Source organism: Peromyscus maniculatus, chromosome 4 (genome assembly GCF_049852395.1).
Source record: "Peromyscus maniculatus bairdii isolate BWxNUB_F1_BW_parent chromosome 4, HU_Pman_BW_mat_3.1, whole genome shotgun sequence".
In the NCBI taxonomy this organism is placed as follows: Eukaryota; Metazoa; Chordata; class Mammalia; order Rodentia; family Cricetidae; genus Peromyscus; species Peromyscus maniculatus.
In genome coordinates, this window is record NC_134855.1 from 136,482,318 (window position 1) to 136,506,041 (window position 23,724).

The following is a 23,724-nucleotide window of genomic DNA, read 5'->3' on the forward strand; positions in this document are numbered from 1 at the left end:
TTTTTTTAAAAGTTGATCACAGAGTTCTCCCTCTTACAACTCTTATACCCTCCCCTTTCCCTTTGCTTACATGCCTAGTCATCAGTAGAAAAACAAACCTTAAACTACAGTATGAGTATGAGTATGAGTATGAGTTATTTCACAATTTATTGTAATAATCAAAACAAAGCAAATAGCTTGCTTCCATCATCCCCTTGGGTATTTGTTCCCCTTCCTGATATATCTTCAACTGTGGCTTCCTATTTTTTGTTTTTGTTTTCATACCTGGCTTCTGGCTTTAACTAGGTTCTTTAGTATCTAAAGCAAGTAGGCAGACTAGAAAACAGGGGAACGAAGCATGGTCAACTCTCCTGCTTGGTATGAGATTTGCTGGGTGAGGTGGCTGAATAACAAACAAGCAGCAGCAGTGGATGGCAGGAACAGCATCAGATCCCCAGTTCAGGGTCAGAGTTAAAAGTTAAAGGTTCTAGACTGGGCTCTAATACTTTAATAGACACTGGCTTTGGACAAGTTATGTGCCTCATCTGTAAAACAGGTGATTATTTAGCAAGAGGCTAAGAGAATAATATAATGTTTGTCCTTTTGTTTGTTTTTATGAGACAGGGTTTCTCTACATAGCCCTGGCTGTCCTGGAACTCACTATGTAGACCAGGCTGGTCTTAAACTCATAGAGATCCACCTGCCTCTGCCTCCCAAGTGCTGGGATTAAAGGTATGTGCCACCATGCCAGGCTGGAAAATAATATAATATTTGTAAAAATACTCTGAAAATGGCTAAATATTTTTTTTTTGAGACAGGGTCTTATATAGTCCTGCCTGGCTAGCCTGGAACTCACTATTAAGTCACAAGACTAATCTTGGACTCTTGACAACATTCTTGACTCTGTCTCCCAAGTGCTAGGATTTTAGAGGTATGCTATTATACTTGGTTTTTCTTTTAAGACAGGATCTTGCTATGTATTCTAGGACTTGGTGTTCTCTTATCTCAGCTTTCTAAGCACTGGTATTATAGTCTGTACCACCACATTTATAATGCTATTTGAAGAAAAAAAAAAAACAAAACACTCATTTATCTATACATTCTGTACTGGTGGTAAATTCTTTTCACCACTGGAGCCAAAATAAACATGGCAAATTCACCCACTTCTTGACAATTCTGAGCTATAGACAAAATTACAGGCATACTAAAATAAAATGGGAAGAATACCAATGAGTAATGAGACAAGTTAACATAAGTGTCTCTTAAAATATATGGAAAATACTTCCTTATGGTCACCCAGGACACGCTTCTCTGCAGTAGAGTTGGTCTACGTTTCCTTTAGCTCCCTGAAGCCTGAAAGGGTTTGGCGATGTCTTAGGCTAAGAGCAAATCATGAAGAAAAAGATGGGGTAAAATAATATACATCTCTAGGTTGCTCCTTAAAGAGACAAGAGAAGTTACACTGGCAGAGTCTACATGGTCCCAACAGTTGGCAGAACATTTCAAAACAGGAAGGACTTGGGTTTCAGTCCCAGCTCTACCACTTACTGACTGGGCAGGCTGGCCTGTCAATCAGCTTACTTTTACCTGCTAAGTGAATATTAATACTATTCCAAAGGAATAATCTGAGGACTGAGAGAGAATAGATGTAAAGCATTTGGCACATAAAAAGTACTTAATAAATAAATAATAGCTGGATAGCCCGTACTCCACACAAAAAAAAAAAAATGAAGAAAGGGAGGAAGGGAGGAAAGAGAGGGAGAGTGAAGGAGGGAAGGAAGGAAGCCTAAAGGAACAACAAAAGTGTCTCAAGGCATCTATCCATTCAAACCCAGCACCAGTGCTTGTCGTCCAGGGACCTTGTACCCCAGAAGATGTTTAGCAACGTCTGGAGACTTTGCAGTTCTCACTAGGGGAGAGCTAGTAGCATCCAGTAGATACAGGCCAAAGTTGCTGCTAAACATTCTACATTGCACAGAATAGTGTCCCAAAGAATATCTAGTCCAAAACAATATCAGTGTCAATATGAAGAAATCCTGCGAGCATTATTTGGAGCTCAAGCTAGAGAGCTACTTCCTCTCTTAGCTTTATTTTACTCAGCAATATGGAAATAAATACCCTTATCTGTGCTCTCTACCTCACCAAGCTATTTAGAGCATCAAATGAAATGGTGGAGATGGGTGAGAGGCATTTTCCTCATCATTTTCTTTTACAACATATACAAAAGTACCAACTTACTGAACTAAGCTGGCAGTTCAAATACCAAGGAATCCCTGCGATCAGTGAACATGGGAGGATATGAGGTATAGTTCTCTGATAACGCCACTGTTCAAAGGGAACTCTTGTCTACTCAGTCTGAACACAGGACTTTCATGAATAGTAAATGGGACAGGGATGTGTCTCAGGGAGAGGAAAAGCAAGATGGGAGTGTGGGAAGTGGATGGAAACAGGACAAGCATATCAAAGAGGAACTGACAGATGTTAGGGAGTGAGACTTTGCTTGGTGTCAGTCTATTTGGGTCACAAGGAAATAACACAGATCTGAAGACTTACAGCAGAAAGTTAGTCGCTCAGTCTGGAAGTCGCAAAGTTTAAGATGAAGGTTGTGGCTCAGTTCAGTCTCTGATGAAGGCTCTTCCTGCCTCACAGATAACAGCCTTCTCACTGTCCCTCATACAGTAACAGGGAGAGGCCACCAACCCTATCAGATGAGTTGCTATATTTCTGCCCTTACTGAATTTTAACCACTTCTGTAAAGGCCTGTCTTAGGTTTGTACTGTTGCTACAATAAAAACACCTGACAAAAGCAACTGGGCAGAGAAAGGTTTGGTTTTAGCTCACAAACCAGGTTATCCGTTATCACTGGGATGTCAGGAGCAGAGAGAGTGAGAACACACGTGCTTGCAGTGCTCAGCTTGCCTTCTCCTTTTTCATATAGTCCAAGACTCAAACCCAGAGAATGGCGCTGCCTACTTGTAGGTTGTCTTCCCTAATCATTTAGCACAATCGAGACAATTCCCCACAGTTATGCCCATAGACCAACCTAGTTTAGAAAATCAATTCCTCATCAAGACTGTCTTCCCAGGTGATTCTAAATCATTTCAAGCTGACAATTAAAACTAACCATCACACTGGGCAGTGGTGGCACATGCCTATAATCCCATAGCACTGGGGAGGAAGAGCAGCTGGATCTCTGTGAGTTCAAGGACAGCCTGGTCTACAGAGTGAGTTCCAGGACAGGCTCCAAAGCTACACAGAGAAACCCTGTCTTGAAAAACAAACAAACAAACAAAAACAAAAAACTAACCATCACAAGGCCTCCTCTCCAAAAGTCACATGTGGTGTGGGTTAAAGTTTCTGTGCATAAAATTGGGGGGGAACACAATTCATTCTATAATGTTAAGGCACACATCAGACCTAGCTGAAACATCCTTGTAGCCTTAGAAAGGTTCAGACATTAATCCAGGGATTTTCTTTCTTTTGTGTAAATTATGTGTATGTGCCTTTGTAGGAATATGTGCATGAGCATGAATGTGTCCATAGAGGCCAGAAAAGGGTATCAGATCTCTTGGAGCTGGAGTTATAGGCAGTTGTGAGCTGCTCAACCTGGATGCTAGGAACCCAACTCACATCCTCTGCAAGAGCAATATACATTCTTTACTGTTGAGCCATCTGTCCAGCCCCAATTCAGTACTTTTCTATAGGTACCACCACCACCCCTTTCCTTCTCTAACTGCCCTTTCTGTGATATACACAAGCAACTAACTTCTGCATTTAATGCCTCCGCAGCCATTTTGTGGCTTTTCAGGGCCAGGGAAGGGCATTTATTTGTCTCAGTCTTCAAATATCTGAAGTCAATCAGGCCATTTTTCTAACATTGGCCAATCAAAATCAACTATGGTCCAGTCTCAATCTTGGGAACTTTTAAAAACGCTGAACAGCTAAGACATGGCATAAACGAGAATCCAGAGTTCAAGGCCAGTCTGAATTGCAGTGAGACCCTGTCTCAAAACAATGATGAAGATAATGGGGGTAAGTAGCTTAGTGGATAAACACTTGACAATCGCTGACATCTACTGACCACAGTCTTTACCTCTCAGACTGGTCTGGGACCTTCATTTTTAAACAATCCCTTACCTGATAGTTAGCAAGACTGAGGGCAGGTTATTTAGTTACTGAAGCTAAATGGTCTGCTTTCTCCTGCCTTGATAATATTCATTTCTGTGGCTAGACATGAGCTTTACAGCTGTAGGTTTTAGTTCCTTCCTCCTCTTCCTGAACATTATTTTAGGTACAATCCTCCTTATACATAGAAAGATGGTATTTAATGAATAGAGATTTCTGGAAACATGTTGGGGGAGGGCAGCAGAAGTCAAGAAGAGGGTGTTAAAAAGTATAGACTGCCAAAGGAGAGAACATGAAGTCTAGTGAAAGTCAAAGGAAAAAGTGACAGAGAGAAGAAGTCACAGGGTAAGTATGGGGCTGGCAGGATGCAATATAATTTAGTAAAAATTATAAGTCAGCAGAACTAGATGTTATAAAGAGCCTTGCTTCAGACAGACAGAGATCATTAGCATCAACATTGCTTAGTGCTCTCATCCTTCCCCACCCATTCACCTTATCCACACGCTCTCTTAATTTTTTCCTTTAAGGATATTATGGACTCACACCAAGCTATAAAGTACTCTGACAGAAGACTAGGACAATAAACCAAAAGAATAGTATAGGAAAGTGTTTCAGATGTGTACACTGAACAGGGAGGACAAGAGGGATCTGCTTGTCTTGATGTTTGGTACCTCACATCATGCCTTGTATTTGGTGAGTCCTAGTGGCTGTCAACTATGCCATTCATCATGAAATTCTCTGGTGCTAAGATAAAAATGAGGTATATTCTGTCAGGCATGGCAGTACACACCTTTAATCCCAGCACTAAGGAGGCAGAGGCAGGTAGATCTGTAAGTTCGAGGCCAGCCTGGTTTACACAGGGCTATACATAGAAACCCTATATCAAAAAACCAACACCCCTGCCACCATAAAATGAGGTATACTACTGACATCTATCTCTGATGAAAATGGTGATGTTGACCAAAAGGTCACATTGTAGACTCAACAAATATTAGGAGAGCATTGTAGCCTATATCTATCACTAACCATGCGTGTTAAAATCTCCTTATAGAAACTAAAAGGTAAAGCATTTGGATCCTAAATCAAATGCCACCTTTACATTTTCTATTTAAATTGGCCATATTATTTCTTCCCTTTTAGATCTCTATAAAGTAGGAAAACTTTTAAAAAAAAATGACTGCATATTCTTGTGGAAAAGAAAAAAAAAGGTAGGGAGACACCAAAGAGTAGGTTAGAAATGAATTTTTACAAATATTCCCTGTTGTATGGTATTTTGTTTGTGTTCTGACAAATAAAGCTTGCCTGGAGAACAGAGAAGCAAAGAAGCAGTCACAGTCACTTCTTATCTCTCTGGAGCCTCTGACCGAATGGGGTAAGCCCCTCCTGTCTCCATGAATCCTCAGACTGAAGGGGCAGCCGAGATTTTATCTTATCCATCTTATATTCCTGTCTCCACCTCCCTAGTGCTGGGATTAAAAGCATGAGCCACCACTACCTGGCTCTGTTTCTCTTTTAGACTGGTTCAAACTCTTGTAGCCCAGGGTGGCCTTGAACTCCTGATTTTCCTGCTTCCTCCTCCCAAGTGCTGGGATTAAAGGTGTGTGCCACCACTGCTTGGCCTCTTTGGTTAACTATTGGCTAACTCCACCCTCTGGTCTCCAGGCATTAAAAATCAAGCTAATATTTTACCTAGTATTCTGATGATATAAGAAATTAATTAATAGCAGAAGAAAACCATCTGTATATATTTTAGCTAAAGCAAAACAGTCTTTACCTTATCATTTAGAAGTGGTTTGATCTCTGTGAGTTGAACATCCTGAAGTTCATCCATGAGGATGGCTTAGAGTAGATAAGTCTCAAGAACGAACCAGTAACTCTGAAACAGAAGAGATGGAAGAGAAGACAGATGCTCAAGCTGGTGTTGGAAACATAACGTCAATCATTCAGATACTGGAATTTGCTCTATGTATATCATGTACTGCACAGGGTGCAGCAGACACATAGTGGAGGCAGACAGACTCTCAAATGGACTATGTTATTCTTCTCCTCTGGTATTCATACCTTTCCACAGCTTCTCATCTCCTCCCCCCAACCCTAATGTGTGTGTGTGTGTGTGTGTGTGTGTGTGTGTGTGTGTGGGTGATCTGTACCTTGCTTTTGACTAACAGAATGAGTGAAATTTAATAGAATGTACATGAATACTTTTAGGGGTTACATTACAAAATATCTTAACATCTGTCTTGCTGAAAGATGATCTGCCCTGTTAGCTTTGTTGAGCCAGCTGACACGCTATAAAATGGCCATGAGGCAGGGAACTAAGCTCAGCTTCCCTTAAGTTAGCAAGGAGGGAAAATAAGAAACTGAGACCCTAGGTTCAGTATCTCTACAAGAAACTGAATACTGCCAATGACCACATGACTCTGGAAACAGATTCTTCCCCAGTGGAGTTTCAGCTGAGAGGTAAACCAAACGGACACCTTGCTTGCAGGCTTACAAAGGATCCATGATGCCTTGAGATAACGAAGGTGTGTTGCTTTAGATTACTAAGTCTGTGGTGACATATTAATGAAGAAACAACAAATACAATAGACTTTGCACTCACGCAGTATATATCTTGGTTCCTAAAAATGGGTAAGAGAACAACATTCTCAAACTATGCTCTGGAAGCAACCATGTGGAGAGTGGGTTAAGGAAGGTTAGCAACTCAAAGTTAATGATGTAGAACAGGACCCTGAATGAATAATGACAATGGCAATGAAGAGGAAATAAATAAACAACTATTTACCGAGGAATCGCGGCATGGCTAGGAGGATGGTGGCTGACTTCTGAGATGGCCTTCTATGAGTTCCATTATCCCTGACTCTTGATATTCACACTCACTTACAATCTCCACCCAAATAAACCAGGAATGACCTACATTACTCATAGAATATGAGAGAAGTACATAATAAAATGTGACTATTTAGAGTTCTATTACATGGGCATTGTAGTTTCTGTGATGTTGAGCTTCTATTGCCAAGAGAGAAAACTAGTATAGTGTGAGGGCATACACAGACCTCTGGAGGTCCATGTGGAAGGGATTAACACATCAGTACTAACCTGCTAGCCATGTGAGTGATCTTGCAAATGAATCTTAAAGTCCCAGTTAAGAATTTAGATGTTTAAGTCATAGAAACATCTGACACATTGTCCAGAACTGCTCTGCCAAGCCTGTTTCTGTGTTTCTGACTCACAGAAACTATAAAAAATAATAAATTATTTTGTTTGGAAGTGATATGTTATGTTATATAGCAATAGGTAACCAGTAAAGGGAACAAATTGTGGAATTCAAAGAAAGGAAGCCGTCTAGAGGGAGATAAGGTAGCTAACCAGAAAGCTTTCCTTCATCTCACCATACAGTCATGGGTAGACTGAACATTGGATACTGCAGGCACATGATCAAAGCTCTAGGCTTTCTCCCTTCTCTCTTGTCCCTGGACCCATCAAGTCAACAAAAATGCTAATTCAATGAGTTTGGGATGTAGCCACTCAACATCACTTACTGGGGACCTACTGTGCAAAACACTGGGAAAGATCAGAAGAGAATAAAAGAACAGAGATGACAATGGTTTATAAAATGATAAATAAAAATAAGAGACAGAGTTCCAAGTGGAAACAATTGCTTCTAATTGGTGAGAATTAAGAAGGTCTCAGAAGAGATTGGTGTGCTACAGATGCTGGACCCATGATGGAATTAGATCTGATTAAACCCACTGTGAACTGAAATTAGACAAAATGATTGAATACAGCTCTCCTACTAAACATCACAGCTTAGCAATGCAGTACACTACGGTGTATCTGCTGCTGTTCCTCATGCTCACCCAGCTGGTGATGAGGATTGCTGCCTCTGTCCAGCATGACAAGAGGCATTGTTCTACATATCACTAGCCTAAGAAACAGGTAGAAACTCAAAGCTCAGAAGGTATAGCTACTGTTCTAGCACACATGTGGCCCTGGGTTCAATCTCCAGCTCTGAAAAAAAAAAAAAAAAAGGCCTGTAATTTACTCAATTTTTGTTTTTGTTTTGTTTTTTTGAGACTCAATTTTTGTTTATTAATCATACAATAAACTGTGGCTGCTTTTCATTTGGACTTTATATGACCATTCAGACCAAGTGAAAATAACAGAATAATGAAAAGATACTTTACTGACAGTTTTTCCAACTAAGGATAAACCTATTACTACCACTGGCAAGGCAAGGAGGACTGAACGTTTGATGCCATCCTGGGCTCCACAGGAAGAACCTGTCTCAAAATAAACACCAATTTTAGTTTGTCCCCATGATGTTCTTTTTTTTTTCACATGTAAAATGGTGATTTCCTGACACTGTGTTTTCCATACCACCTGCTTTATTTCCTAATTCAATTCACTCACAAGAAAGCAGCACAAACTTCATTGTGGGTGGGTGGGCCTGTCAGGGAACCTCAGGTTCAAAATCCAGACACCCGCTTACTGCTCCCCTGCATTTTTTGTTTGTTTGCTAAGGCAGGTTTTCATATAGTCCAGGCTAGTCCCAAACTTGATATGTATCTGAGACTGTCCTTGAATTATTCATCCTTCTGTATTAAGTGGTAGGATTACAAGCAAGTGTCACCATGCCTGGCCATCTCCTGCTTCCACAACAGGAGAAAGTGAGATGTCTGTGCCAGTACACTTAGAATGTGCAAGAAGACAGGAGCAGTCACCTTCCACATATGAAGGGACCTACTGCATTCTTTTTTTCTTAGTTCCTGTCATTTTGGGCCCTTGCCAGTGAGCAGTTTTATAATATCTATAAGAAAAGTAAGATCACATGGTGGAAAACTCCATCTCCAGATCCCTCAGCTGCACAGACTGGCTCACTCCTGGGGATCTGTGGCCTGCAGTTCCGGCATCTGTTGCCAGGTCCCATCCTGGCACAGAAAGGTTGGTATATTTTCAAAAGGTTGGTAAAGATTTCATAAGCTACAGTAGACAACAAATGTTTGCCCTCTTTCCTAGTCTAGAAAGGAAGTAAGAAGAGTGCTAAAACCCAGGCACCCTTCAACTGAAGGAAAAGGAAAGGGGCAAAAGTAGGCACCAACTGCATGCCCAGAGTTCTCTAAGCATCTTATGGTTAACTCTCACATCAGTCTTCTCAGGGAGATATTTTCACTTATTTTTTTTTTTTTTTTTTTTTTTTGGTTTTTTCGAGACAGGGTTTCTCTGCATAGCTTTGCGCCTTTCCTGGAACTCACTTGGTAGCCCAGGCTGGCCTCGAACTCGCAGAGATCCGCCTGCCTCTGCCTCCCGAGTGCTGGGATTAAAGGCGTGCGCCACCACCGCCCGGCTATTTTCACTTATTTTATAAGCAGGAAACTTATAGGCTTGGACCAGTTTTCAGAAATTCTACGTGTAAGGGATAAGGAAATGACTTATTTTTTTTTCTTTCTCCACTATATAATAATGTCTATACCAGGCCCCACCAGCTGGTTATGGGAACCTGGATCAGTTTCGATGCAAGCCTAAAGCAATCCTATACATACCAACAATGACTCAGACCCCTTGGAAACGGAGGTTTGAGTCATCACATGAGGATAAGAACTCACTCTTTCAGTAGCTAATTCAGGGCAAGGAGAATATAAAATAAGAAGAGGGGAATTAAATTCCAGCTATTTCTTGGTAGCCAGTTTTAGAAACAAGGGCTACTTTTCACTTGCTAAAATTGTGTGCTTCAACCTTTAATGTACACTCTCCTGGGGCTTTTTATCAGTTTTGAGGGAGAACAGTCTAGCATATGATCCACCACTAAGGACTGAGATCACCTGAGATGAGAGGGTGGATTGAAGGAGCGATCACTGACAGCATCTTTACTAGAGATAGTGAGATGGAGAAGAGACTGTATTATTTTCATTCTGCCATCTTCCAAGAAGAATATATTCACTATTCTTTATATAATAAACTATATGGATTTCAAAAGACTCAATAGGCCAGATCAACTAGAAGGAGAATATACCAGAAAGAACGGTTTTTAGGAAAGGCAACAGTCTTTGTGAGTTCAAGTCCAGCCTGGTCTACAAAGTGAGCTCCAGGACAGGCTCCAAAGCTACACAGAGAAACTCTGTCACAAAAAAAGAAAGAAAGAAAGGAAAGAAGGAAGGAAAGAAGGAAGTCCAGAGATGCAAAATGCAAGCCTTTGTCCACTTAGAAAGTAGAAGCCTGGAGATACATGGACACTTACTGTGCCAAAAAGAGAGTCCATAAGGACATCAGGAGTGTACTTCAGACCTAGGCAGGACCATAACTGGCTGAGTGACACTGGGCAAAGCATTTTTCCTGTCTAGGCCTCAGTTTCTCTATCTGTAAAGGAGAGAAGTTGGGCAGAATGATCTTTTTGGGTCCTGGACAGGACTGACATTCTGACTTCTCCATTAATGTAGTACTTCATATTTTCCTCAGGGTGAATGCTCACCTTATAATTCATATTTTACTGCAATTCTAAGAGGTCAACCAATTAGCAACTAGTATGAATCAAGAATTTGGTAAAGGTCACTCAGCAAATCAGCAGGCAGGTACATTTGGTCTGACTCAAAGGAACATGGGAGTCTGTGCTGTGAAATTTCCAGCCCTTAAAAACATTTTTTAAAGCAGTAATAAAGTACTGTCTTATTTCATAGCATTCTCCCATGACCAAAGTAATTTGTTATCTTTGGCTCTGTCTGGACATACTGACACCAAGGTACTCATTTGTATTCTAGGGGCGAAGTCAATCACTTTTGGTTTTGGCAAGATTGCAGACAGATTACCAAAACAGAATGAAGGGAGCAAACACAAGGCACACTAAGGGAGAATGAGCTGGAAGGAGTCAGCTGCAGCTAGTCCTGAAGCAGTTACAGCTAAAAGAGGCAGGAAGCATCCAGAGGATTGGCCAGAACACTGGGTTAGCATGCAGACTCATATGTATTTACTCTCTATCTCTCTCTTCCCTAATAGCTCATTGGATATCATAATGAAAAATAGAGGTACTGGCATCGCTGCTATTACAAAGATGAAAAAACTGAGGCTTAAGAAGACAAATGGGGCTGGAGAGATGGCTCAGTGGTTAAGAGTACTGGCTGCTCTTCCAGAGGACCTGGGTTCAATTCCCAGCACCCACATGGCAGCTCATATATGTCTAGAATTCCAGTTCCAGGAGATCTGACACCTTCACACCAATACACATTAAAAAAAAGTTAAATTATAAAAAAGGTCATGTTTATAAAAAAAGAAAAAGACAAACAGACCAACTAAACTACTACTGCTAATAGATGGCACAGCTGGAATTGAAACTCAAGTTTTCTAACTGCAAACACAGATCACACACTGCCTCACTGACCATCATAGACAAAGACAGTGTTGGAGATGTGTTCTATTCATTACGGTGTTTAGTAACATCCCAGACATTTACAACTAGATGGCAATAGCACCATCCCCCAATAGCTTTAACAGCCAAAACCGTTTCCATGCAATGCCAAATAATCTCTGTAGGGTATAAGCATCAGTTAAGAAAACTACCTTAGCAGAGTGGTGGCAGCACACACCTTTAATCCCAGTACTCAGGAGATAGTAACAGGCAAATCTCTGAGTCATCTAGGGCAGCCAGGGCTACACAGAGAAACCCTACATCAAAAAACCAAAAAAAGAAGAAGAAAGAAAACTACCCTAAATTACAGAGGTTTAAGACAAATGACAATGAATACAGGTTGTAGTTACTGAGGAAGTTTCATAAAGAAAGTAATATCTGTACTTTCAAGTACATATAAATGTGGTGAATGCCTTTAATCCCAGCACTCAGGAGGCAGAGGCAGGTGGATCTCTGTGAGTTCAAGGCCAGCCTGGTCTGCAGATCGAGTTCCAGGATAGCCAAAGGCATACAGAGAAACTCGAAAACAAAAACAAACAAACAACAAAAAAAAGTTCCTTAAAGACAAGGTGATGAGACAGCACAGATCTTCTGGAAAAGGCTCCACTTTGGCAAGAGCTGAGAGCTCCTACTGGGCTGAAGAGGAAAACTAGAAAAGGTCTATCCATCAAGTAACTCACAAAATAGAACATATAGAGTACCCAACAACATACGATATAACATACACGTTTAAGGGTATGCAAGTTTCACAGTGGTATTTCTATATGTATTCCACCTTACCAAGAAGAAAGGGGGTCGCTTGGGTTGTCTTACAGTCCGTGCAGTGTTTGGAACACAGCATTAGAGCTAAAAGAAGCTTCCTCAGTGCAGAGGTGAGATAATAAGGGCTACGATGGCCAAGACATTCCCAAAAGAGGTGAGAATGAAAATTTGAAAGGATATGCTTGAAAAATTGGAATGCAGGAGCAGCCATTCCAAGTGAGGACACTCAAGGCAAGGAAAAAGGGATGACCACTGAGAGAAGACAAGCTACAAAGGAAACTGAGTCGGAAAAAAGGACACAGACCACTTTATATTCTATGGACGACACTGATGGTTTCTAGGAAGAATGATACAGAAACTTAGCTTTATCAGTTGTTTGAAACTTGGTCATCTTTGCCAGATATGGACAAGCCTTTCATCTCACCACTTGAAAGGCAGAGGCAGGTGATGTCAGTTTGATGCCATCTTTTTTATAGAGAGAGTTCCAAGCTGGCCACAACTACATGGTGAACCTCTGTCTTGAAACAAACAAGAAACAACCATAGAACAAAACCCAGAAGACAAAGCCGAAGAAGAAACAACTTGACCCCTCAAAGCCACCTTTACAGTCCTAAGGCCTACCTCTAGTCATGCAGGTCCGACATCAGGCAGCCTGAGGAGGCTAGACTCTCACAGCAGACACACCACCCGTAAAAGAAGTCCAAATGCCCACGTCACATGACAAAAAACTTGAACAATATGAAAGGCCAAGATAATGTCTTCCCCAACCCCAAACCCACTACTCTTGTAGAAATGTTCTCCAGTGAAAATTACGTAGAACCCTAGGACTCAAAAATTCAAAAGAACAATCCTAAACATGACCAAAAACATTTAAGGAGTTTAAAGAGAACATGAGCAAATGCCTCAGTGAACTCTTAGTGAAGTCCAAGAAAACACAAGTGTAAGGCTGAATGAAGTGATGAAGACAATTCAGGATCTGAAAACTGAATTCAGTAAAGAGATAGAAATACTGAAGAGAACTTAAGCTGAGATAAGATGGAACTGAAAAACTCAACAGTTCAATTAGAAAACTCAGGGAAGCCTAAACAGTAGGCTGGATGTAGGAGAAGACAGAATTATCAGGACTTGAAAATAGAGTAATTAGACCATTCAAACAAATAATATGAAAACAAAACATGGGAGAAACATGCAGGAACTTTTCAACACTATGAAAAGATCTTTGGGTTATAGACCTAGAAGAAGGAAAAGAATCTCAGGTCAATGGCATAGACCAGATCTTCAACAGGATGAGAGGAAAACTTCCCCTAATAAAGGAAAGACATATAAGAAGCCAACAACACCATAGGTAAGAGTAGAAAAAGAAATTCCCCACAGCATATTATAGTTAAAACACTAAATATACAGAGCAAAGAAAGAGTATTGAAAGCTACAAGAGAAAAAACACAAGTTACATATGAAAGCAAACCCACTAAAACAACAGTTGATTTCTCAGTAGAGACTTTAAAAGCCAGAAGAGCATGGAGCAACGTGATTTAAATTCTAAAAGACCACGGATGCCAACCTAGATAGACTACTGCACCCAGAAAATCTAGCCACTGTAATTGAAGGAAAAAGAAAAACTTTCCATGATAGAAACAGGCTAAAAGAATTCATGTCCACCACACCAGCTCTACAGAGGATACCAAAAACATTACTTCAGACTGAAGAGAGAAATAAGCATAGCCAAGAGACCATAGAAAGAAAACAAATGAAGCTATGATTACTGAAATACAAAATAAGACTTAAGAACAGAAACAGCAAAACCCAAGCAAACCAAACAGCAGAATAACGGCAATAACATACACCTTTCAATAATAACTTTATATATTGATGGCCTCAACTCCCCAGTCAAAAATCACAGGTAAGTATAGCTCTCATCCCTTATCAAAGCTTTTTTTTGCAGCAGATAGAACAGATGGAAACTGTTATAGAAATCCACAACCATTGGGCTAAGTGGTTAAGAGCACTGGCTGCTCCTCCATAGGACCCCAGTTTAATTCCCAGTACCTGCACAGCAGCTTACAATGATCCCTAACTCCAGTTTCAATAAATGGAGCTCTCTCTCTGACATATACATACATGTAAACAAAACACTCAAACACATAAAATAAAACCTTTTTATTTTTAAGTAAAAAAATTAAAGAAGTAGATTTATTTTTATTTTTTCAACATTTTACTTTGATTTATGTGTATGTATGTATTAGTATGCTCATGTACTTGCAGGTGCCTGTGGAGGCCAGAAGAGAGCACTGGATCTCCAGAAACAGTTCCAGGCAGTTGTGAGCTGCCTGGTGTGGGTTCGGTGAATGGAACTCAGAGGTCCTTTGCAAGAGCAGCATGACCACTGAGGTATCCCTTCGGTTCTCTAAATAAATGTTCTTTTTTTTTTTTTTAAAGGGAAGGAAGGAAACAAAGGAAATCTGGTAGGTGTAGAGACACATGCCTTTAATCCCAGCAGAGGCAGGTGAATCTGTGAGTTCAAGGCCAGCACGGTCTATTATGTGAAACTCTGTCTCAGAAAACAAACAAACAGGGGGCTGGAGAGATGGCTCAGCGGTTAAGAGCACTGGCTGTTCTTCCAAAGGTCCTGAGTTCAATTCCCAGCAACCACATGGTGGCTCACAACCATCTGTAGGGAGATCTGGCGCCCTCTTATGGTCTGCAGGGATACACGCACACAGAACACTGTATACATAATAAATGAATAAATCTTAAAATAAAAAAAAAAGAAAACAAACAAAACCAAATAAATCAATTCACAACTGGACAAAATGCAGAGAACAACCGACTGTGTGAGCTCAACTACAACCAATATGTCTACAATGCAACTCCTACACACCACACTGCCAAAGAGGGGGCAGAAAGACTAAAAGTCAGGTGACCAGGATATCTGCCAGATAGTATCTTCTAGATGGAGAAGGTGTGCCCATGAAATCTCACTAATACGGTTGCCTAAACAAGGCCTACATAATGACAACACCAGCTGACATGTTAATGTAGATGGAGGAAATCTCAGAAGATCCACACTGGATGAAGAGCTACAGGAAATTATTGGCTGCTGAGAGAGGGACAATCAACTTTCCCTAGGGACAAACTCCCTGATAAGTTACCCAATCTAAAATAGTCAGCCCTAAACCCATATACATATGGATAACGCTAAATGGACCAACTAGGTCGTGTGCTGTATATTTATAGATGTTTAATAATAATAATAGAAGAGGTTGTAAATTTGAGAAGGAGTTGGAAGAAGACACAGGAGGAGCTGGAGGAAAAAGAGGGAGAGGTGGACATTATATAAATACAGTAGTCATGTATGAAATTCTCACAAATTAAAACATTTAAATTAAAAGCAACAAAATCCCTGGTCATCTTGTCTACAGTTTTCTTCGCTACAATTAGACCTAGGAGCTTTAAAGAATATCAATACTCAGCCGGGCGTGGTGGCGCACGCCTTTAATCCCAGCACTTGGGAGGCAGAGGCAGGCGGATCTTTGTGAGTTCGAGGCCAGCCTGGGCTACCAAGTGAGCTCCAGGAAAGGCGCAAAGCTACACAGAGAAACCCTGTCTCGAAAAAAACCAAAAAAAAAAAAAAAAAAAAAAAAAAAGAATATCAATACGGGTGGGGGGGTGGGGGGGTGGGTTTGGGAATTTAGCTCAGTGGTAGAGCGCTTGCCTAGCAAGCATAAGGCCCTGGGTTCAGTCCTCAGCTCCAGAAAAAAAAAAAAAAAAAAAAATCAATACGAGGCCTCAATCCTAAAGATCATTTTAACGGGCTGAGGCAGGACTTAGGCATTGTTTTTAAAGGTCCATGGGTAATTGTTAAATGCAACTAAGGTAAAGAAGCACTGGTCTTCAGCAGTGTCCCTTTCCTCCAATAAGGAAGAGACAGAAAATTAAAGTGATTTGACTAAATCCACACACCTGAATGTATATGGGGCTAAGACCACTGTTTGGACACCAAGCCTAGATTCTGGAAGATATTCCAGGACACTGGGCTACATTCTATACTTCCATCTATAAGAAACACAATTATGTGATGACTTGGCTCTTAAGTTTTATCAGGCTTAAAGCCTGAATTAATCTAATCATAAAACCATTGACTTAAGCATCCTCCCAAGCATCTAGGGTAATGGATGTTGGTTTCACTGCTGTCCCCTAGGGGCCCTTTATAAAGCAAAGGATCTCAAGAGACAGCCTGGAAAGCCAAATAAACAAACCAACTCCATGGAACAAATAGACCTTTTAAAATCTAGCTCACAGATTTTCCCTTGCACAAATGAAAATCTGTGTATCTCTTTACAGGAAGAAATAGTTTCAGAGGCTCCCTCCCTCCCTCCATAAGCAAAAGAGGGGGGTGAGGGTCAAAGGCAGCTGTTGAGGTATACTCATAGATCTTCATTCTAACAGGAAATGCCCTTGCTTCTCCTTGGCCCTGGATAAGGTATAACCACACCCCTTACAACAGACCCCCACCCACCCTTTTGCTAAGTCATTCTTGGGTTTGGGCAGCAGGTGGTAAATAGATTTTCAGAGACTGCCAAATTGGAAATCCAAGTCTGCCCTATGTGTTCATTTTATTCATTCCAGGGTCTTGGTACAGATAACTGCTAGAACAAAGCAATCCCCATAGAGAGATCTTGTTAATTACAGACTCCCAACTAACAGAGAGTCTTCTAATAAAAGGCTTGTCTAAAGCAACTCTAGCACCAGAAACACACCCTTCTGCCTTCCACTCTTGAAGGACGCAGCTCAAGACTCTAGGGAAGCTACTGCTGGCAAGGTCCTGATACAAAGCTTGGAAGAGCTCCGGGTTCTTACCAGCTGAAGGCAGAATCCCCGAAAACAATTTGTTCCTTTCTACAGTGTGAATGTGGTAAATGACAAGAACCCTAACAGCAGTACTTCATGTTCATACCTGCCAGTTACTGAGTGCTTACCCTACGTCAGGTACCAGGACGAGCATTTTATCCATTCATTATTTTATATTATGTTCCAACAATTATAAGCTAGGCAGTGTAATCCTCCCCCTTTCACAGATGAAGAAACTGAGGCATAGCTTGACTTTATAATTTGCCAAAAGCCACACAGCTAGCAAGCAGCAGAGCAAGAATTTGAACTTTAATATTCTGCATCCAAATCTTGGACAAGTCTCTATTAACACTTTTTTCTGTTTGGTGCCAACTGCTCATTAATTCCTCATTTTTTCAGGTTTGGTTTCTGTGGTGGGTTGAATGAAAATGGCCCCCATTGGCTCATATATTTGAACACTTGGTCCCCCGTTGGTAGAACTGTTTGGGAAGGATTAGAGGGTATGGCCTTGATGGGGGAGGTGTGTCATTGGAGCTTGGAAGTTTCAAAAGCCCACATCATTCCCAATTAGTCCACTCTGCCTCCTGGCTGTGACTCAAAATATGAGCTCTCAGCTGTTGGTCGAGCACCGTGTCTGCCTGACTGCTGCCATGCTCCCTGTCATGATGGTCATGGACTCTAACCCTCTGGAACAATAAGCCCCAAAGAAACGCTTTCTTTTATAAGTTGGTTTGTTTATGTTATTTTATCATAGCAATAGAAAACTAACTAAGACATTTCTAAAGTCTATTAGGAATTTCATGATCAGCAAATTTTGAAAACAGAAAAGTGTGGTGGTATTGTGTTCCCCAAAATATTGTGCACTCTAATAAACTTATCTGGGGTCAGAGACAGAACAGCCACAATATTAAACATAGAGGTTAGGTAGTGGTAGCAAATGCCTTTAATCTTAGCTCAGGATGTAGACACAGGCCAATCTCTGTGAGTTCAAGGCCACATTGGAGATAACCAGGCATGGTGACACACGACTTTAATCCCAGAAAGTGAGCCTTTAATCCCAGGGAGTGATGGTAGAAAGCAGAAAGGTATATAAGGCACGAAGACCAGGAACTAGAAGCATTTGGCTGGTTAAGCTTTTAGGCTTTTGAGTAGCAGTTCAGCTGAATGCCATTTGGATGAGGACACAGAGGCTTCCAGTCTGAGGAAATAGGATCAGCTGAGGAATTGGTGAGGCGAGGTGGCTGTGGCTTGTTCTGCTTCTCTGATCTTCCAGCATTCACCCAATAACTGGCCTCAGGTTTGATTCATTAATAAGTACCTTTAAGATTCATGCTACAGAAAAGCAATATCCAAACTTTGACTATTATTACAAGGAACAGACCAACAGCTACCCGGGGTAACTGGAAAAGCAATCTACTTATAGGACATCTAAGGACCCAAGTTATGTTACAGTTAAAACACACTGACACCATTTCAACACAGCAGCATCTTTCAAGGCTGAAGACTGTTGGGAGGACCTCTGCCCCCACCCCCACCCTGAGCTTCTCAACTTCAGGAACAGAGACAATAACCTAATCTCCCTCTTCTCTCTGCCAAGTTTTAAAGATTAATGTACAATGGTCTTGCTGCTAAGATCTCATAATTTTACAAAAGCACTCACTTTTTCTTTTTTGAAACTGGGTATCAAAATTAGGTCCTCATGCATGATAGATAAGGACTCTAGCATTGAGCTTTACCATGAGGCTCATTCACTTTTTAATCATGAACTGAAACCTAAGGTATAAAATGTAGAAGTACTGTAAGGATAAACTGATAACACTGTCATTTCTGGGGTTGGGGATTTAGCTCAGTGGTAAAATGCTTGCCTAGCAAGTGCAAGGCCCTGGGTTCAGTCCTCAGCTCTGACAAAAAACAAACAAACAAACCCTGTTATCCTGTCATTTCTAATAAACTGTTTTTTAAACAAATGCTGTTTCTTGAAAAATTACCGCAATTATTAATGGGAAGTTGATATGATTTCAAATCTTAAATTACAATTAGAATTGGGAAGCAATTTCATAGTACGTTTAGGATATACATAGGGTTTCCTTATCCTAATTTATTAGATTTATAAGTTTGTAAGTCATTACACTGATAGTTCCCCCAGATGACAGCTATTTCCCTAAAAGTCAAAACAGCATTTACCTTAAGATACTACAAAAAGCCAGGCTGTGTTGGTCCACACCTTTAATCCCAGCACTTGGGAGACAGAGGCAGGTGATTGTGAGTTTGAGACCAGCCTGGGTTACAGAGTGAGTGCCGGGACAGCCTCCAAAGTTACAGAGCAAACCTGTCTCAAAAAAAAAAAGATACTACAAAATATGTAACAAAAGGTTTTAATGAGTCAAGAGATGAAGTATAAAGAATGCTGTACTTGGAACTGAATCTTGATCAATCAACTGAAAAATTCAGACTGTAGACTATGGGCATTAGTTGATAAAATAACAAAGTCAAAGCTTGGTGGAAGCCACCCTACCTATACTTATGGAATCCATATATTTAAAAAAAAGTTACAAAGCTGGGTGTTGGTGGACCAGGCCTTTAATCCCAGCACTTGGGAGGCAGAGGCAGGCAGATCTCTGTGAGTTCGAGGCCAGCCTGGACTACAGAGCGAGATCCAGGACAGGCTCCAAAGTTATACAGAGAAATCCTGTCTCAAAAAAAAACAACCGACAACAACAAAATTTACAAGTGTGTATGTGTGTGTATGATGTGTATGATGGGTGTGGAAACAGCAGGCACATGGAAATCAGAAGATAACTTTGTGGAGTCAGTTTTTCCTTTTACCATTATATGGGATCCAGGTACCAAACTCCATTTTCCAGCAAGAGCTTTGACCTGTTAAGCCACTTTGTCAGCCCCAGGAAACTAATATTAATTAGTTTAGACTGAATTTACTAAATTCAGTCTCTGGGAAAGACAAAAAGTAACTCCTACACATAAATAGTCAAGGAGACCAACAGCTCTACACTACACAGCCCCACATTAGGTCTAATAGCATAGCATGCTCAGTACCATAATTAATGTTTCCACGGAATGCAACTCAGCATGCAAAGGAGGCACACTTCCTTCACTGTGCACCCCTATAGCCAACAACAACAAATATTTACTTAGGACTGATAATATGTCAAGCCCTCTCGGGTTAATTATAGAAAACATAGGATTTTTTTTTCTTTTTCAAAAGAGAATACCATTCTAGGGAAGGGAGGCTGGGAATCAAACCCTGGAGCCTGGGGTATACTAAGCATGAGCTCTACTACTGAGTTACATACCCAGTTCAAAGCAATTCATTCTTCTATTTAAAATGTCCTTCATATATCAGTTAATCTCATGTGAATATGGGAGGGAAGTAATGACAAAATTATAGGTTATAGTTATAAATACAATAGAGTTAGCACTATAACTAAAGTTTTTTTTTTTTTCATTTACCAAAGGAAACCCTGAATCTTATAAATACGTGTTCTCAATCTTGGCAAGCTGTTCTCAAGCAGCCTCATAAGTGGAATGGGAATTTCTCAGAATAGATAACACCTTTTCAGTATTAAACCTGCAGTATTATTAATCTTTGGACTTCAGAGAGCCCCTCTCCTCCCTGGCACACCTTTCTGAGATGGTCTTCTGTAATCCAGGCTGGCCTCAAGCTTGCTATGTAGCCAAGAATACCTTAAACTCTTGATCCTCCTGTTTCTACCTCCTAGAGCCCTTCCTGGTGAACTGTTTCCTTTCACATTGCTTATCCAGGCTTATCACCACCCTCCGCACACACATGCCCCACTCCCCACTCTTGCAACCCAGCAAACAAACAAATAAACAAACAAAAACAAAAACAAACCTTCCATTTGGTCTTTTCTTCCCTTTGGTCCTTATTTCTTACCTGGATTTGATCATCCATTCATCATTTGCCTATTATCAGCTAGGCCCTGATCCCTACTACTAGGGAGTTCACTGTGATACTAACTGGAGTTGTTATTTGTAGAGCCCTATCACCAGACTCGATGCTTTAGCAAACGATTTGTATTTCCAGAAGCTACCAGCATCTGCCATACAGCAGGCACTAAAAATGTTTGTAGTATGACTAGATCACTTTATCGAGCTCTTTTTAAAATCCATAAATATTTTAATATCAATCTTCAAGAAGGTTTCATTTCATTTCCTTTTTAAAATACAAAAGCAATACATGCACATTGTAAAAATAACTTACAAAGGTATAAATTTCAAAACTAATTCCTCAGGCTCCCATATCTCATTTTTTGAAGTGACTATTATGGTGTTATATGTAATTTTTCCAGAACTGACCCATGCAAGTAACACACTTAATCAGTCTCTCAGTCCCTCCCTCCCTCCCTCCCTCCCTCCGCCCCACGCCCTCTTCTCTCTCTTCTCTGGAACAAGCTCTTTGACATTTTTTGAACAGCTTTTCAATATTCTCATCTAGTGGGTTTCAAAGTGTGGCCCTCAGACTAGGAGAATCAGCATGATCGGGGAATGTGTTAGAACTCAGTTCTCAGGCCCCTGTTAAGACCTACTGAATCAGAAACTCTGGAGGCAAGAGAAGCAATGTGCTAATGAGCTGTCTAGTTGACTGATGCACAGGAGAGGTTAAGAACTACAGTTCTGATACAATCAAGTCAGGGTTTGTTTGTTTTTTTTGGTTTTTTTTGGTTGTTTTTTCACCCTTTAACCATGGCAGACACTGTTATCTTGTCTCAGTTTTGTCACCCAAACTTCAAAATGCTTTCTTTGTCCTTTCAATTCTGACACTATCAATCTGTCAAACTCTGAAAATTCTTTTTTTGTTTTTTTTGGAGACAGAGTTTCTCTGTGTAGCTTTGGCACCTTTCCTGGAACTCACTCTGTAGCCCAGGCTGGCCTTGAACTCACAGAGATCCGCCTGGCTCTGCCTCCCAAGTGCTGGGATTAAAGGTGTGCGCCACCACCGCCCGGCTAAGCTCTGAAAATCTTAATTCTTCCCCCGCCTCTCTGCTGTTGTGCATACTACTCCTGACCTCTTCCCCAAGTCCCACACCACACCTAATCCCTCTCCCATCTACCTTGACATTATCTATACACTGTCCTCAGCGGTCCAGAACAGTTATCTTCTCCCTAATAGACCAGATGCTCCTTATAGCCATGAGTGTATTTATCTCTTCTACCTCTCTCTCTCTCTCTCTCTCTCTCTCTCTCTCTCTCTCTCTCTCTCTCTCTCTCTCTCTTTTTTTCGAGACAGGGTTTCTCTGTGTAGGTTTGCACCTTTCCTGGATCTCGCTCTCTAGACCAGGCTGGCCTTGAACTCACAAAGATCCGCCTGCCTCTGCCTCCCAATTCTTCTACCTCTTGATCTAAACACATAACCAGAAATTTTAAGAGTTGCTGGTTAATGTCTTCACACAAAGGAGAAACATTGATAAATTTAAAAAAAAGATTCTGGGAATGATTTCCAAGGCCTCACACATCTAGTCATGTTCTCTACCACTGAGCTATCCTCTCTGCCCTGGCAAATCCTTAATGAATAAAAAGTCTGGAATGTCAAGCTGTAGTCTCAGTTCTATAACCTTGGACAAATTCAGTTCTCAGGATACTGTCTATCAAAGAGAGAAGGTAAGATCAATGCTTGTTTTCAGATTGAATATAATTTTATGGTATTTTCCAAACTGGGTGTGGTGGCACATGCCAGTAAGCCCAGCACTTAGATAGAGGCATGAGGATCAGGAGTTCAGGACAGCCTGGGATATAAGAGACCCCTTCTCAAAAAAATGAATAATTCCCACATTGGACTATCATTTCATTATATTCTCATATTGCTTTGCTTGTAACTTAATGTGGCAATGTTTAGATATGTCACAGTTAAAATAGTGTTCCCTAGTCAGCTAGTAAACTGCTTGAAAAGGAATCATTTTTTATTCAATTCTGAATCTTCTACAATACTCATCACTATAACTTATATACAATAATAATTCACTGTAGTATCAGGAAATCATTTCAAATAACTCTTTAAGAAGTTCTAGGGTGTTTCAGTAGTAAAGATGCTCGCTTAGCATCCTGAATTCAGTCCCTGGAATATAGAACTGACTCCACAAAGTTGTCCTCTGACTTCTACATGCACAGCATAGCATTGTGCCCCCCCCCAATAAATAAATAAATTAAAAAAAAATTTAAAAGAACATTATTAAGTTAAGTTTGGTGGCATGTGCCTATAATTCCAATATTCCAGAGGTTGAGGTCAAAACATCAAGAGTTTGAGGTTAGACTGGCCTACAAAGTGAGTCTCTGCTTAAAAAAATAAAATAACTGGGCTGGCAAAATGGCTCAGTTGGTAAAGGCACTTTCCCCCAATCCTGATAACCTGAGTTCAATCCCAAGGACCTGCATAGTAGAAGAGGAACTGACTCTCCAAAATTGTCCTCTGAGCCCCATATGCATGCTGTGGGGCACATGTGATCTAATATATGCACAGACACAGGTACAAATAGATAAATAAATCTAAAAACAAAACAAAAGTAGCAGCAGCTCATTTATGAAGAAAACCTATGCACATATCTGCTGTCTCCAAAAGGGCCTTGTGAATATTATTA

At 40.7% G+C, this 23,724-nt stretch overlaps 1 protein-coding gene across 4 annotated transcripts in view; it reads right to left on the bottom strand.

The window, feature by feature from the left end:
- LOC102906731 (protein NDRG3) overlaps positions 1–23,724 on the bottom strand; it is a 68,813-nt gene that overhangs the window by 43,019 nt on the left and 2,070 nt on the right. For all 4 annotated transcript variants that reach the window (XM_076571054.1, XM_076571058.1, XM_076571055.1 and 1 more), the window contains exon 2: positions 5,879–5,980. In XM_076571054.1, coding sequence (XP_076427169.1) covers positions 5,879–5,935 — 57 coding nt within the window. In that variant the 5' untranslated portion in view covers positions 5,936–5,980. The remainder of the gene's footprint in view (positions 1–5,878; positions 5,981–23,724) is intronic.